This window comes from Zophobas morio, unplaced genomic scaffold (assembly GCF_036711695.1).
Source record: "Zophobas morio isolate AGI-343-1 ecotype UQ-CSIRO unplaced genomic scaffold, CSIRO_AGI_Zmor_V1 ptg000011l, whole genome shotgun sequence".
Classification (NCBI taxonomy): Eukaryota; Metazoa; Arthropoda; class Insecta; order Coleoptera; family Tenebrionidae; genus Zophobas; species Zophobas morio.
The window spans coordinates 1897783-1916513 of record NW_026972116.1 but is presented as its reverse complement, the minus strand read 5'-3'; the positions used below and the strand labels follow the sequence as shown (position 1 = coordinate 1916513).

General features: G+C 33.5%; 1 protein-coding gene across 1 annotated transcript in view; it reads right to left on the bottom strand.

The window, feature by feature from the left end:
- LOC135126637 (acetylcholine receptor subunit beta-like 2) overlaps positions 1-18731 on the bottom strand; it is a 74944-nt gene that overhangs the window by 20221 nt on the left and 35992 nt on the right. The window contains exons 7-9 of the mRNA XM_064052675.1: positions 9276-9428; positions 9116-9225; positions 8954-9066 (exon numbers count right to left, since the gene is read on the bottom strand). Coding sequence (XP_063908745.1) covers positions 8954-9066; positions 9116-9225; positions 9276-9428 — 376 coding nt within the window. The remainder of the gene's footprint in view (positions 1-8953; positions 9067-9115; positions 9226-9275; positions 9429-18731) is intronic.

The window sequence follows — 18731 nt, the reverse complement described above, 5'->3', positions numbered from 1 at the left end:
TTCAAAATTTCTTCTTCGGCATCAAGTGTCCGTTCTGTCCTTTCACGACCACGATCACTAAAACGAGGTTGAAATTTCCCATTTTCTCGTAGACGCTGAACAACGTTAGCAAATGTTTTATGATTTGGCAATCTTCGTTCGGGAAATGCTTCTTGGTATAAACGTCGAGCTTCCAAGGAGTTTCTTAAGGCTTGTCCATACATCAGAACCATGTCAGTCATTTCAGAATTAGAAAAATTCATTTTGTTCTTCCAAAAAATTGCAAAAACGTCAAAAAATGATGGGCTAATGAATGTATTGTCATGTTAACAAGCAACAATTTTACCTACTTTAAATTACTCTAGTGATCAAATTTACCTTTAACATTTTTGGAATCAGTAGCGCACACGCAAATTTTAACAGATTTTCAATCAATTTTATCTCGAAAACTAAAGGATTTTTATTAGATCAATATTTGATGCATAAATTCTCTACATCATGACCAATTACCTTAAAAAAAGTTTCCATGTATTTCAAAAATACCCTGTATATTACGTTCAAGAGGCGGACAAATATCCAAAAATTCAATATTTGACATTTACTTACTTACATGTCACATTTTTGATACCTACTTTCTGAAATTCCAGTTATACATTATACACTATTAACAATTATGTCCGCAGTTACACAGCTTAAAAAAAAGGGTGGCGGAAAATTTATCGAAACACAAATTATCGAAAACAAAATATCGAATACATTTTATCGAAAAAGAAAATATCGAAACTGCAATTTATCGAAACACAAGTTGTCGAAAGTACAATTTATCGAAACACAAATTATCGAAAGGACAAAATAGCGAAACATAATTTATCGAAACGACAAAATATCTAAACTACAAAATATCGAATATAAATTATAGAAGATGCAAAATTTCGAATTAACGAACAAGAACGAGGGACCTTTATTATAAATTTAAAGCAACATTTTTCAAATGGTTAATAAGAAACACTTCTGTATCTTCATATTCCTCTCGAAATCGACTTGCAATCTTTTATTTTTATCTTTGTACTTTTTTCTTTGCGGTTCTTGATTACCAGCGTTGGACTGATTGATCTTAAATTCTGTAAGCGATTGTTCCCGCAAAAGTCCCTCCAAGAATTTCCAAATCGATGGTTTTTTGGCGTGGAACTGATTATGCAGGGTTCTGTGCCAGGCTTCAACGAAATTGTTGGTATTTGGATAATGTTTGATAATTGAATCAAAGAAATTCCACAGAATCTGCTTAAATTTAGGATCCTTCCTCGGCATCCTTCGGCCAACCCAAGTGTTCTCAAAATATGTAATGATTGATTGGGTTTCTTCTGGGATGTCGGCTGTAGCGCAAACTATTTCGAATGCCTTAAAAACGTGCTCTACTGGGACGAAGGCGATTGCCATTATGGTTTTTACGAACGACTGAAAATCTCTGTCCCCGTCATATCGGGCTTGTTGACCCCCGGTTTGCAGCTGCCTCCTCATGCAATGACGAAAGTGAAAATAACAGCCACCATTTGTGGACGATGGAAATAAGAGCGAACATGCTTTAATCGCAGCAAATTCAAAATCTGTTATTATCACTTTGACTTTTGGATTTACTAAGAATTCACGGATTTTTTCAAAAAATTTCACATATATGGCTTCGGATTTCTTAGGCAGAAGGCCGAACACCAACGGAAAGTACGCATCCCGGATTTCTCCTTCAATTGTGTACAGTTGGTAGAATAGGGCCGGCACGGTCTGAAACGTACCATCCATCATCCACGTAGTAGAATTCGACAATAGTTCTAGATTTTTTTGGTCCCAAAGATTAGGACTCGGTCATCATCTTTGGAATCATAGAGAAGGAATTTGTCGCCTTTCGCGGTATTTTGGTACTGTGGCGGAATTGTCAATTCACTTAATGACAAAGGCACTGACGGATCCGAATTTTCCTTTTCGCGGGCATGGCGAATGGAACGCCTTAAACTGCTCACCGTCGGTAGCATCTTGGATGTAGTCTCACTAAGGGATGAAACTGCACGAGATACAATGGCTCGCGGAGCATCCCTCTCGGATTGTGCCCGTTTTTACTTCCCGAGCGTAAGCAAAGGAAGTATTGTAATCGAGTCCTTCGGCCGACTCTCTACTTTTACGTTTTCTCGATCTTTCATGACCCCTAGAAGACGAAGAAATAGGTCTGCCATTTCCGTCTGTCTGTCCGTCTGTCTGTCCGTCTGTCCGTCTGTCCGTCTGTCCGTCTGTCTGCCGTCCCGGATTTTTATTAGACAGATAATCTCCGAAAGTACTGGACCGATTGTTGTGAAATTTTGTACTTATATTAGGAATATCATGTAAATGGTAAAACGCTAACCAAAATTTGTCTAATCATCCCCACCAATGATGCGACGACGTCACTTCAAAATTGTACATAGTAAATGGGTTTTAAATTGTATAAAATAACATAGTCCTACACATGTAGTTTACAACTCCGAATTGACTTTTCGCCCGAAACGTCCAGATTTTTGGAAAAAAATCAAAATTATAAAACAACATTTTGAAATTTAATTTTGAATCTGCTAACCCGAATGCTTTGAAATGTTGCAGATGTTTTAAGGCTATAAAGAGCATCATAAATCTTTAGTCAAAATATATTCGGTTATCCCCTCCAAAAACTTGATGACGTCAGCTCAAAGGTTTACCGAATAAATCATTTCTAAAATGTACAAAATATGATGAGTCTCTACTTGTGATCTATCACTCCATTCGTATTTTTTGGATTTGCATATACAGGGTGATTAAAAAAAAATAATGAATGCGTAAATTTATTTTACTGATTTACTCAGGAACTACAAAACCGAATGGTTTGAAATCTTGCAGATGTTTTAAGGTTATAAATGCCATAATAAATGTTTAGTCAAAATATATTTGCTTATCCCCTCCAAAAAATTGATGACGTCAGCTAGCAAGTTTGCCGAATAAATCATATCTAAAATGTACAAAATATGATGAGTCTGTACTTGTGATCTATCACTCCATTCATATTTTTTGGATATGCATATACAGGGTGACTCAAATTAATGAATGCGTAAATTTATTTTACTGATTTACTCAGGAACTACAAAACCGAATGCTTTGAAATCTTGAAGATGTTTTTAAAATTATCATAAGCATGGTAAATTTTTGATCAAAATGTATTTGATCGTCCCCCCTAAAAAATGTATGACGTCACCACAAAATTTTGCTGAATAAATCCTCTCTAAAATGTACAAAATATGGTGAGTCTCTTCTTGTGATTTATCATTCCATTCAAATTTTTTCGATTTGCATATACAGGTGACTCAAAAAAATTAATGAATACGTGAATTTATTTTATTGAGTTAATCAGGAACTAGAAAACCGAATGCTTTGAAATCTTGCAGATGTTTTAAGGTTATAAAGAGCATAATAAATGTTTAGTCAAAATATATTTGGTTATCTTCTCCAAAAAACTGATGACGACAGCTCAAAAGTTTGCCGAATAAATCCTATCTAGAATGTACAAAATATGATGAGTCTGTACTTGTAATTTATCATTCCATTCATATTTTTGAATTTGCATATACCGGTTAACTCAAAAAAAATAATAAATGCGTAAATTGTTTTTGTTGATTTACTCAGGAACTACAAAACCGAATTCTTTGAAATCCACTGCGAAAAAAAAACATAATAGGCATGCAGTCGTCACGTTTCCGACAGCGAGGGAAGTACTGTCTAAACTCTTTGGACCAGTTTTTTTATAGTGCCAACAGCCTCCGCGACTTCCAAATTTGCTGGGTTTCCCTCGTGATTATGCACACCATTCAACGTTATTCCACCATCGCTATTAATGGTTGCACGCCCCTTGCATTTATTAACCCATTGGCCAATATTCTGCACTGTCCGTTCGCTTATCTTTGGTGTAGAAAAAGCCCCCACAATACAGTTTTTTTCTCTTTCTGTTAGTTTCCACAAATTGAAAATCCATCGTTGCTTTTGAAACAAAACCATGCTGACTAGGTCAAGAATTCTATTGTTCACATTTAATACCTTATTATATTGATTCAAGCTGAAGAAGTTCAAAAAAGAAAGATAACTTTTAAAAGTGGAGGAATGAGCATGCTGCTGTCCCGACATGTTCTGACCAATATACATAATCAGGAATATTAAAGTCTCCCAATATCAGAATTGACGACCCATATAGTTCATGAATGGATATTAAAAAGTCAAAGAATAAGTCATATTCATTGGATTTAGTAGATGGAGGTATATATATTAAACAGATAATAATATACCGAAACCTCACAAAAATTTTTACAAATAATACATCAATGTGCTGTATATTCTCATCCATATGATACACCTCACAAATATTTACTTAACAGCTTTTACATTTTTTTTTGACTGCTAATAGTACCCCTCCACCTCTCTTAATTTGCCTAATAGAGTGATCACGATCAGATTTAAAAACCTTATATCTATTGACGTCTAATATTTCACTGTTTACTACATCCTCATTCAGCCAGGTCTCCGTGATAGTAATGACATCATAGTTCAGTATCTGAAAATAATAGGATATTAATATTACTCAATTTAGTATTGATTCCTCTTACATTTTGGTAATAAAAATAAATGGATTTATCAAAATTCACAGTTTGTGAGGATGAACTATCTTTTGAAGGGCTTGTTTGTGATACTTGCTATTCCGAAAAAATATCATTTTTGAGCTTTTGAAGTGCTGATTTATACATAGGACAATTATAGTCCCAGACAGCATGATTAGTATTTAGTGCCACTAGCTCTTTCTCTGACTGACGTACATAGTTGACACACTTCAAAATTTCTGCTTTACAGTCCCTAATACTATGCTCCAAATTACATTTTGGGCATGACATTTTTTCTTTACAGCTGCGTGAAGTATGGCCATAGCTATTGCAATTGAAGCACCGAGCAATTTCCATGCCATCATAAACATTGCAAAAATTATACCCAACAAATACACTACCAGCCGCCAATAGTCTATCGTACGATTTTATGTCAACTTGTACAAGTGCCTGAAACACAGTTTCTTTTTTCTTAGTTGACCAAAATTTCAATATTTTACATTCGGAGTTGGAGTGAAACTTGAGTTGTTTCCTTTTTTGATTCGATCCGTTAATTCCAAAAATTCGTCCTCTTGATACATTTCCTGAAATCCGACAATCTTTACCTGCGGACACAAGCCTTTAGCCTCACATATATTATAGGAGTCAGCAAGTTTCGTTTCAGCTATTTGTTTGAATCTGTATGTCTGTTCCGTTGACAAGCAACCAACTAACATACCACCATTTTTAGTAGTAATTACCTTCGATATCTGCAGATCATCGATGGCTGGATCAATATTTGATTCGATGTCAGTTTTGGTTTTAACAGAGTTTTGTACATTCTTAGGCTCTATGATTATAACCGGTTTAGTTTTATTTTTAACAGCATCAGCAAAGCGAGTTACTGGTTTAAATTCATTTTCTTTAACACTGGTTTCTATTGCTTTAATAAGATCCACCTTTAACTCAGAAAAGACATCCTTTAGGCTTCCTACCATATCATCAAATTTTTTAGCTAAGAATGTATTTATTGAATCCAAATCAAGACAGAATCATTTTTGTACGCAATCTGAACATTTCCAACTTAAACCCGATATGATAGACTGGACTCAAACATTTAAGGCGTTTATAGCTTCACACCAATTTGACTCCCATTATAATTCAATAGGCCGTCACAGCCGGATGTCTTAAACCCGCTCACCGATACCTACCTGAAAAGACCTTTTCTGGTAAAAGCACAGGGCAGGACTGAGTTTTGCATTTACCGACAACTGCGCCTTTCGATTTTTTTTATTTTAGGTAAAAACAAAGTAACTTTTGTCCGTTATTTAAGTGTATTAAAAGTATGTTTGAGACGTTGTCCTGTTACTTTGAGTTTGCATTGAAAGCATTTAAAACGGTACACGTGTGTCAATATGTCGAAGATAACTCAAATTAATTTATAGATTAAATCTTTTCCTGAATTTATACTTCAAGAAGGCACGGTGTTTTGTAGCGTCTGCTACAAACCGCATTTCTATTTACAAATATATGTTTTCGGATCACCGGCAAAATTTTTTGCTACAATATTTCGAAAAGTATTTAAAAATAAATTGTTACAAAAGTACTAATTAAATGGCCTATTCTTATTATTTTTTATTTATTTGTCACTATTTAGTGTAAGACAATAGGCCCAATTCTGAATCAAACCTGTTAAAATTTAAAGGTTGTTAAAAAATAAACAGCCAATCAGATTTACGAATTTAACCCGTTACTATGGAAATTTGCAATTTAACACCCTTTAAATTTAACAACTTTGATTCAGAATTGCCCCTCTTAACTTTTAAAAAATTTATTTATCTATGTATTTTTTATTAAAAAAATTAAACTCGATAAACCTGTTTTTATAATTTGTAAATAAATTTAGTTGTGCATATCTCTGCATATAGAGTTCCCTCAAACAGTTAAGGCGTTTATGGCTTTGACGTTTAAAGTACTTTACAGCCGACTTTTCATAAAACTTAGTAAACGTAAACCATGCCACGTGCCAGGGACGGCCGAGACGCGAAGGACCGGACTAAGAGTAATTTTGTTTTTAACGTTTCTTCCGTACCTTAATTATTTAATCATTATTCTGCACATTTGAAAATATTATTAAGATACTGAAAGCAAAAAACATAAAATCTTTAATAAGTACGATCACGATCGCAATCATAGAAAACTGGTCCACCAAGTTTTTTGATAAATCAAATAATTTTGACGATGTCACCGTCCTTTTTTTCAAATCCAGAGGGTACATTCATATTGCTGTTATATTACTCTTAGTCCGGTCCTTCGCGTCTCGGCCGTCCCTGGCACGTGGCATGGTTTACATTTACTAAGTTTTATGAAGGGTCGGCTGTAAAGTACTTTAAACGTCAAAGCCATAAACGCCTTAAATGTTTGAGTCCAGTCTATCTAACTAATTTTGTAAACTCTGAGGTACATCTACACACTTATAATGGAACTGTTTATTGCAAGTACCTGAACACGTTAAATAGACAGGTGAGGTGCGGGTTTTAATTACCCCTAGACACTTCCCACACACAGACAGCATTATGTTAAATTAAGACAGACTGATCTATGTAAATATTCATAAATTTAAGTACTCAAATAAAAAAGCACACTATTTAAGGGTCACCAAACTAAAATATGATGAGTCTGTAGTTGTGATTTATCATTCCATTCATATTTTTTTGGATTTGCATATACAGGGTGACTCAAAAAAATTAATTAATGTGCGAATTTATTTCATTGATTTAATTAGGAACTACAAAACCGAATGCTTTGAAATCTTGGACATGTTTTAAAGTTATCATAGGCATGGTAAACTTTTAGTCAAAATGTATTTGCTCATCCCCCTCTAAAAAAATTTATGACGTCACCTCAAGATTTTGCTGAATAAATCCTATCTTAAATGTGCAAAATATGATGAGTCTGTAGTTGTGATTTATCATTCCATTCATATTTTTTGGATTTGCATATACAGGGTGACTCAAAAAAATTAATGAATGTGTGAATTTATTTCATTGATTTAATCAGGAACTACAAAACCGAATGCTTTGAAATCTTGGAGATGTTTTAAATTTATCATAAGCATGGTAAAATTTTGATCAAAATGTATTTGCTCATTCCTCCTAAAAATTTGATGACGCCACCGCAAAATTTTGCTGAAAAAATGCCTAAATGTGTAAAGAATGATGAGTCTACACTTGTGATTTATCACTGCATTAATATTTTTAGATATGCTTATACAGGGTGTCTGAAAAAAATTAATGACTGAGTCATTTAATTTTATTGATTAAATCAAGAATTACAAAAATGTAATACGAAAAAAGACATAATAGGCTTGCAGTCGTCACGTTCCCGACAGCGAGGGAAGTAGTGTCTAAACTCTTTAGACCAATTTTTACTTTCTAAATTACCATTTTATGTGCCACGTTTAACATCAAGATATGAAGCAAGTTTTCAGTTGCCAACGGCGAGAACAAATGTTTTACAACGTTCACCGATTCATGTCACGTGCAACGCTGTAGATAATGTATAGATGATATATTTTGTTAGGGTCACTTATAAGTTTGTTGTGTATTTTGATTTTTTTAGTGTTAATATTATTTATTTAACTTTACTTTGTTAAGCACACTGTATATTGTTATTAATATTGTCCTATAAGTGGTAAATTCTGTTGGACAATAAAGAACATATTATTATTATTAAAACTGTTTCCAACTTGGCAAAATTTACAACACTATACTCGTAAAAGATGTTGTATTTAATGTAACGTACAAACAATAATTGTAATATAATAAATGTAGGAAAAAATTCTTACCTGGAGTTATACGTAGGTATAATTTCAATACTATCTGCTTAATACAAAGCTAAGGAAACATTTTTGAAATAGCTTTCCACCATCACTCCGGAAACCACTGAGAAACGAACAATAGCAAATGAAAGTCTGTGCACTTTCAGAGGTAATGTAAACAGTAAGTTTTTAAACCACCAATAATTAATGATACACAATTCCTTGGGTATCTGGGCGTCTACAGCAGGCAATATTATTCAGAAAAACAGACATTTATTTTGGCCACGTATTTTCTATTTCGTTCCAATTTTTTTTATACGTAATTTTCATAGAGTAGTTAGCTTGCAAAAAGTTGCCAATTGTGGTTAGATTTCAGCAACATACATCCTTGTGACCAGTGCGTATTCTTGCAACCCCACTTTCGCCTATTCTATTACCGTAATGGATTTGGCGCTACATAAAAATAACAAGAATTGATAGGCACCCCCTTGACAGGTATAAGTTGGAAAAAATAATGGCGGCATAAAACACAATTTACCTCATTATCTTTATCGGCATCTCTGATATGTTGCGCAATAAACCTAACACCCTGCAGAGCCGAAAGGACATTAGCTGACAGAGTCCTCGGAGTTATATTTGACGAAGCAGTCACTAAAACAAAAACGTTAGTATTCGCAATATCCATTTTCCACTTTCTCACTCGAAGAATGTGCCTTCATCTTTCCATCATCATCCGTATTGTGTAAAATAAAGCTCGGTTCTCTTGTGGTTATTTTGAAGTCGGTGTTAAAGGGCTCACGCATATTCAAGCTAAAAATTGGCATATAAGAAAATATGGAATATGCGGTTCCCTATCTTACTGCATTTCTATTTCGTTGCTGTACCCTCGGGGCGGAAGGGTATCATCGTATTCAGGTAGGGTGTAAGTTGATCTACGCATAATCAAAAGCTTTGGCATGAACTGGAGGAAGATTTTTCGTACGACGGGTGACATTTTATGAGTAGAGGGAGATCTGTAGATAGCGAGACCTCATTAATGAGCGAAAATTATGCTTGAATAATTTAAGTAAAAACAGTTTACTGAAAATTGAATTGAACCAGTTGGGCAATATATCTCTTATTAATTGTTTTAGAGTGAAGAACTTGCGTCATAATTTATTTTGATAATTCTGCTAAGATGAGTTCATTTACCATTTAAATCTATTACTACGGTCGCACATGCGTATTTAACAAGTTTGAGCGCATTGACGAAAAATTAGGCGAATCGAAGAAAATTAGAACATTCTTGGGTTCATAAACAAAAACAAATTTGGTGGTCTCCTTTAAAAGATAAACCTCTATCAGCCCTGAACTCCTGCAGCACAGTCAAATAATCTCGGATAATTTATAAATGTTGGGTCTGTATTATTATTGCTTCCCGAGTATGAAAAAAATAGATCTCCCGTTTACGTCTGTCTGTTTGTATGTCTTCTGTGTCGATTTTTATTAGACAGACCATTTCCTTGGAAAAATGTATCCAATCATTTATATTTTGCATGATGATCAATAAACATCGAATTTTAGCGATACTTTTGCGCTAGTGCGAATTATCGATTTTTTTTTTCAATTTTTTATTTACAAAAGGTAGGTTTTATTTTTGTAAGGTATTATTACATGTATAATTAAGGAAACTTTTGTCTTCTGACTTATACATACGATGATGACAACCTCCGCATCGTCTCATATTGAAGGCGAAACCTTTTAATGGTAGAGAGAGTTGCGATGCAGTTACATTTCTTTCAAAAACATACCCTCTTGGTCTTGCCACACAAAAATGTTCATATTGTGTCCATCCGTTTGATTTTTTTATGTTAACTGGAGTCAAACTATTTATTTCCACATCGTTTTTGCTCGCGCAGCTTTGGCCAAACTGACCGGAATGTACTTTTACTTTTCACTGTTTATTACTATGTGGAAAGGTCTCCTAGCAGGCCTGAACCAATTACTAGGAGACAATAAAGAATTGTAAAAAAACACCCTACGTTTTTATTTTAATTACCTACATTTTCAATATATATGCATAAGCTCTTATGTGTTGTAACTAGAGAGCGGATTTTATGAAATTTGCATATCCGTTATTTTTTGCATATAAGTCTTGATATCTAATATGTGAACGAATTATGCTAACTAAAAATGAATACAGCTATAAAAAAATTGCCTATTTGCATATATTTGCCTTCTGCTGCATATTTCACGTAACGGTTTCATATTTTGCATTTTTATCAATTTTTGTGCTAATTTGAAAAAAAAAAGATTGTCATTCTATCAGAATTTATCTAGAAAGACGAAATTTCATGAATCATATTGCAAATATTGTCCTGAGGTGCAAATAACTAGGAAAGGTTTGGGTTTTATGATGGTTTGGAGAAACCACTGGGTGTTAAGCCATGCTTCCAGGTAAATTCCGCCCTAATTACGTAGTGTATTAATGGTATGTTTTGTGGTGGTCGAAGGGACGTTATCCTACTATTTCTCATCGTGAATTTGCTTTGAAAGCATTTAAAGTGATACAGGTGTGTCAATAGGTCGAAGATAGCTCAAATTAATTTATGGATTAAACCTTTTCCTCAACTTATTCTTCAAGAAGGAACTGTGTTTTGCCGCGCCTGCTCTAAACCGTAAAGTATTTTTACAGCTGTAGACGTAATACGCAGTTTTTCTATTTACAAATACATATTGTCTTTGTCATTTCTATTGAAACGCCACCTGTTGATTTTGCTTCAAATTTAGCAATTGGTAACAGCTTTCGGTTGATTGACAACGGCTCTTAGTTAGAAAATTGTCTGAATATGAACGTTGCCAAATTTACCATTAACAAGTGGTGTTTCAATAGAAATGGCAAAGACTATACTTTAGAATCACCGGAAATACTTTTTCTTAGAATATTTCGAAAAATATTTAAAATTAAATAGTCGATTACTACTATTTTTTAATTTGTTCTGTTTATATTTATTTTTTAGTATAAGAATATTATCATTAACAATGTGATTTATGTGTTAGTGAGATGTAATTAAACACTTTGCAATGTGATTTATGTATTTTTTGCAATAAAACGTAAGCTCGGGAAACCTGTTTTTGTAATTTGTAAACAAATTTAGTGCGCTTATTATGCTTTTTTTTTATTTTTGGAGCATATGCAACTGCATATTTCTGCATATATTAAGAAAGTTACTGCATATTTGCATAAATTAAGTGCATATCATATGATCATATTTCCCAAAATTTTGCTGCATATTTTCCGCTCTCTAGTTGTAACATGCCCTAATGTCCATCATTGTAGAATAAAATATATCAACCTACTTTTCGACAGTCTCTGTAACATCTGGTCTGCAGGTGATCATTTCATGATATTTCTCCTTGTCTTTTGTTGTTTAAGTACAGAATTGCATCTTTAATTACGTTCCAGGAATCATATATTTACCATTGCCACTAGCCTTGCGCATTTAATCATGTTGTTTATTATCCCATGCAGGCACATAGGATATAAGCATATAGCCTTCTCGATAGTAGAGTTATTACCTAGAAACGTTCACATACTACATAGGGTGTCTCAGAAATAAGTACATTAATTTTAATCAGTTATAGAAGTTATCAAACTCAACAACTTTTTTTAATAGAGTTTTGTCAGGAACTTTTTAATTACCAAGTTAAAAACTGTTAAAGTTTTATCCCAATTAAGGTTACCCACCCATGGATCCTCAGTCTCCCATGGACACTAATAATTCGTCACCTGAGAACTGGTTTGCCGCATAGACCAGGCCGCGTCCGAGGGATTTTCGCCTCTGCTGTTTGGTACAGATTTGCTGCATGTCGCACTTGGGCGAAGCGAAACATAGTTTAGATTGAGTGCTGATTTGCGCCATGTCCAAGCAGAAATCAATGCAGTACCGTTATCCGTTTTACTTCCCGAGCGTAAGCAAAGGAAGTATTGTAATCGAGTCCGTCGGCCGACTCTCTACTTTTACGTTTTCTCGATCTTTCATGACTCCTAGAATACGAAGAAATGGGTCTCCCATTTCCGTCTGTCTGTCCGTCTGTCTGTCCGTCTGTCCGTCTGTCCGTCTGTCCGTCTGTCCGTCTGTCCGTCTGTCCGTCTGCCGTCCCGGATTTTTATTAGACAGATAATCTCCGAAAGTAGTGGACCGATTGTTGTGAAATTTTGTACTTATATTAGGAATATCATGTAGATGGTAAAACGCTAACCAAAATTTGTCTAATCATCCCCACCACTAAAGCGATGACGTCACTTCAAAATTGTACATAGTAAATGGGTCTTAAATTGTATAAAATAACATAATCCAAAAAATATGAACGGAGTGATATATCACAAGTACAGATTCATCATATTTTGTACATTTTAGATAGGATTTATTCGGCAAACTTTTGAGCTGACGTCATCAACTTTTTGGAGGGGACAACCAAATATATTTTGACTAAAGATTTATGATGCTCTTTATAGCCTTAAAACATCTGCAACATTTCAAAACATTCGGGTTAGCAGATTCAAAATTAAATTGCAAAATGTTGTTTTATAATTTTGATTTTGTTTCCAAAAATCTGAACGTTTCGGGTAAAAACTCAATTCGGAGTCGTAAACTACATGTGTAGGACTATGTTATTTTATACAATTTAAAACCCATTTACTATGTACAATTTTGAAATGACGTCATCGCATTAGTGGTGGGAATGATTAGACAAATTTTGGTTAGCGTTTTACCATCTACATGATATTCCTAATATAAGTACAAAATTTCACAAAAATCGGTCCAGTACTTTCGAAGATTATCTGTTAAATAAAAATCCGGGACGGCAGACAGACGGACAGACGGACAGACAGACGGAAATTGGAGACCTATTTCTTCGTCTTCTAGGGGTCACGAAAGATCGAGAAAACGTAAAAGTAGAGAGTCGGCCGACGGACTCGATTACAATACTTCCTTTGCTTACGCTCGGGAAGTAATAAATGAAAAATTGATGCGATATTAGAAATCGCGTGGTGAAGTAGTTAACCAAGTATAATGAACAATAAATGTTATGTTATTGATGTTTTGGTTCGATGTTTTCTAAATACATATTTTCAAAAGAAAGAAACTTATTTTTCTTTATTTTTATATAAAATATGCATTTGATAAAACTCATTGCAGTCATTGATTTTACCTAAAAATTGTAGAATCCAAATTTTGCATTGTGAATTTCCATTGTTAAATGGTGAGTTGTAAACGAAATACGGAGTACCAAATTTAAACGAGTTTTACAGAAAGGAATTATTTTTATAAAGGATAATAAAATGATATATTCTTTGCATTGGCGGAGTAAAGGCGGCTCGTTGACTCGCTGCAGTCCTACTAAAATATTCTAACTGATAAAGTACACACTCGGATAAAAATATTTAGGTTGTTGTCTCAACGCCACGTCCAAGACCATTACGTGTTACTTTATTAAACGAAGCAGATGTGCGCAGTGTCATTCGAAATTCAAAAGTTTTAAAAACCCAGGAATCATTCAGACACATATCTCTATCATTTGATCGTACTCCCAAACAATTATCTTATTATAAACAGCTTAAACAGGAATGGATGAGCGTGTTCGCAATGGAGAAATAAATCATAAAATTCGCTACCCAAATGGTATTCCTAAGTTAAACTAAATTGTACATCCAATTACATAACTAATATATCATGTCTAAATCAAAATGTTAGGGGTCTTAGAATGAAGACTAACGAAATTCATAGTAATATGTCCATTTGCAATTATGATTTTGTCGCTCTCACCGAAACTTGGTTATCGGCAGATATTTATAACGCAGAAATATTTCCAAATTTTACAGTTTACCATAGTGACCGAGCGTGCTGGGCGTACGTTCCAAATGAATTTTCCCTTATCAAAATTTTGTGATGATGTCATCAACATTTTTGCAAAGACATGTATATCACTTTGGATAGGTGCAGTGTAACACTAATGGTAACAGAATTGTACTGCCAAATTTTCGGGAAAACGAACTGAGCTGCCCCCGATATAGTCAGTAAAATAAATTGATCCATAAAACTTTTAATACAATGATAAATCATAAGGATAGGCTCATCATATTTTGCACATTTTGGATAGGATTTATTGGACAAAATATTGAGATAAATTTTTTGGCAGGGGGTAAACGAATACTATATAATATTTACAAAATTTCAGAGCAATCGGTTTTGCAGTTTTGAAGTTATATTGCAAAATATTGTTATTCAGTTTTGGATGTTTTCCAAAAATTCTGGATGTCTAGGGTGAAAATTCGATACGGATTCACACACTACAAGTGCAGGAGTATCTTATTTTATGAGATTAAAAAAAACTTTTTATTATAAATTTTGGAGATGACGTCATCCCATTGGTGGTGGGGATGATTATCCAAATTTTAGTTAGCCTTTAACCATCTACATGATATTCTTAATATACATACAAAATGTGATAACAATTGGTCCAGTAGCTTCCGAGATTACTTGTCTAATAAAAATACATACACCAGACAAACAGACAGGCGGAAACGGGAGATCAATTTTTTCGTACTCTAGAGGTCATGTCACGTCGAGAGAATATGAAAGTGGAAATTAGCCCGATGGACTCGATTATAGTTTTGGAAATTTCATTCTACCCTATAAAATTTCATTGGCAATAACGAGACGGACAGCAGTACAATAGCAAGAGATATTTACAACTTGATCTTGTCGCGTGCTGGTAATCCCCAGATGTTAAAAAGTAGAATAATCCTGGTCCAGACAGGGACCATCGTTACTCACGAACGGAAATGACCATGATTTTATAGGTGCAACTACCTGCTAAATGTTCTCCGACAAATTCGGGTGAAGTGTCCGTGCCGTTATTGTCAATAAAATTTTATAGGGTAGAATGAAATTTACAAAACTATATTATATATACTTATTCCTTAGCTTACCCTCGGCAAGTAAAAAACACACAACAAATATCACATCTCAAGGCATGTTTTTCATTAAAGAATTATGTAATGAATTATTAAAGTTTTGAAAAATTTGAATAAATAAATTTTAGTTAATGTACATTTAGAAGTTTTTCTTAACTATCAAATACAACTTTAACATCATTACAAAATTTTTTGTCAGTGTTACAGATCTTTCAAATTTTACTTACTTTTTCAGACTTAAGACCATTTCCAAATTAATAGTTACTAGTGTTTTACTGAAAGTATATATAGTATATATATGATTTGTTATGTTGGCTCTGAGATATATTATAAAATTTGATGATTTAAACCGTTCGAATGTAATAGTAAAAACATGGATGTTGTATTATTTATAACGTCCTTGATGTGAATAGTATAACCAAATAATAAAATAAATAGCAAAGAAGCATTTTATGTTGCAACCCAAATATTTCAAAGCAAATGTAATTCCGCAGATCAACTGTATAATAAAACCACTAACAGACTACAGAAAAATTAAAATAAGAAACATGCATTTTTATACTCTTGGAATTGTAAATTGAAAACCGGAAATTAAATATATGATTTGATTGTTTGCTTACATTTAATTAATCTCCTCTTAAATAAAGCAACTTTATATTAAAATTCCTAATCGGTTTGTTACACACGATAATATTGTACCAAACTTCTAACATATATTACTTAACCAACCGTATACTTTAAATAATTAAAATTATACTTGTCCAAAAGGTATAAGGTTATATGACCATCGTAAAAGTAATTGACCGCAAATAAATACTCCCTTTCTGTGGGTCGCAATAAGCTTACCGACTGGCAATAAATCTTCTTCTAAACATTTCTTGCTCACATTTAACAGGGCTGGCTTTCAAAGCGAGTGGTTATTTCGGAACCCTCAGCGGCTGCAGGTAGTAAAGAAATAGTGGAGTGGTAGATTTTCATATTTAGTGAAAGCCGACCCTGAATGAAACCACAACAGCCGGTCGAGCTGCAGTGGACACGTTATTTACGACCCTAAAACCTTTTCTATTGTAAACAACTTAACTTCGACACAATGGGATGATTTTATGATGGCCATATAACCTTATAACTCTTGGTTCACTATACTATAATTTCTTTACCATGAAAACAGAAAGTAAAAGTTAACGGTACAATATAATACTGAAATTACTTTCAAACAAAAACCCGTAAATATTCGTCTCTATTAAAATATTTTTGACGTGAACAATTTTTCAATCACAAAATTTAAATTATTCTACATTGTAGTTATTAAAATTTCAAAAATCTTACATGACACTGTTGAATTTCTGTGCCATTTAAATTTTTTTAATACATGTTTTAAATGTATGCATCGAACTAGTAATAATGACATCATTTTATTGTTGAGTAGTCTATTGTTGATAATAACTTAAGTAAGAAATCAGGAACCAAAAACTCAAAATTGTTTCTAAAGAGCAGATGGTATAAAAGACTGCTCGAGTATATCAAATTTCTTGTTGATTTTTACTTTCCCAACAATACATATATTACGATTATGAGTGAAGTAGTTTGGATTTTATAGGCAAGATTTTAAGTTTAAATAAAGCACGACATGAAGCGAAATACTTTAATGCAACCGAGCACTGTAAATTGCAACACACAAGTATTTAATAAATTTTTTGCCTGACGCATTTGCACGTCATAAATTCGATCCATCCTCTTAACTGTAACTCGGTATCGGGTAAACTGCTTTCAATAATTTTGTAGTGAAAAATGTGAAAACATTTTGAAACAAAAGAAAAACGTCAAGATATTTGTTATTTTTATATGCTAAATGGAAATTATAGACATTTACCGAAATATTAGTTTGAATTATGTATTAAGAATTTTTTGCACAATGTTTACTTATAAACCTTGTTTTGCAAGCCGTAATTTGATCATAGAAAGTTTTATTCCAAAACTTTTATTATTTCAAAATATCATTAATTAACACTTTTTTGTTTCAAATGAGTCTCAACTGATGTTTCACTATTCGTCACTTCTAAATATTTCAACATTAAGGAGGGGCTACTGGAACTAAGAGAAAATAAAGGCATTGTTTTTAATAATAATATTAGTCACAATAATAATATTGATTCTGTCCCTCATTCCTGGCTATGCAAAATTCTGGAATTATACAAGATTGATACTAAAATCTGCACATTTCTCAAATGTTCCATGGAATTTTGGAAGACCACCCTCCAAATAACCTTAAATGAACAAACAATACAGTCAGACCCAATAATGATCCGAAGAGGAATTTTTCAAGGCGATTCTCTTAGCCCGTTATGGTTCTGCTTAGCAATAAATCCCCTCTCCGATATCCTGAACAGCTGCAATTATGGGTTCAATATAAGAATTAACAAACAAAGAGAAAACAGAATAAGTCACTTGCTGTATATGGATGACATAAAAATATATGCAAGTACACAAAATCAGTTAACAAACCTATTAAATCTGACTGAACAATTTTCCGGTGATATCGGTATGTCCTTTGGTATTGAGAAATGTAAGACCCAAGCAATCAGAAAAGGCGTGTTTCACCAAGTACCACATATAACACAGAATAAGGAAATAATTGAAGCCCAAGAACGAAACGATACATACAAATATCTGGGTTTCTGTCAATCCTCCCACATCAATCATACCAAAACGAAAACACAGTTGAAAGATCAATACGTAGCGAGATTAAAATTAATATTGAAGACACAGTTAAATGGAAAAAATTTAATGAAAGCAGTAAATACATTCTGCGTTCCACTGCTAACATATTCTTTTGGAGTCATTAAATGGTCCAAAACTGATCTTGAAAATTTAAACATCGCAACAAGGAAAATCTTCACACAGTATAGAAGGCATCACCCAAAATCGTCGATTGAAAGATTCTCATTACCAAGACAGAATGGAGGAAGGGGTTTCCAGAACTTAGAAAACTTATATCAGAGACAAATCTCAGATTTGAAGAAGTATTTCTTGAAACGAGCGGAAAGAAATGAAATGTTTCGCACCATCACAAGAGCAGATTTGAACCACACACCCTTAAATCTGTCGAACACCGAAGAAATCCACACCCCCCAAACAATAGATAAAATAATAAGTGGGCTAAAACAAAAACAACTGCATGGAAAATTCTACAAAGACTTAGAAGAAAATCATGTCAATAAGAAGATGTCATTGATTTGGTTAAAAAAATCAAGTTTGTATGCCGAAACAGAAGGATTTGTGTTTGCTATTCAAGACCAAGTAATCAATACCAAGAATTATAGAAAATACATCATCAAAGATCCGAACATAAAAAACG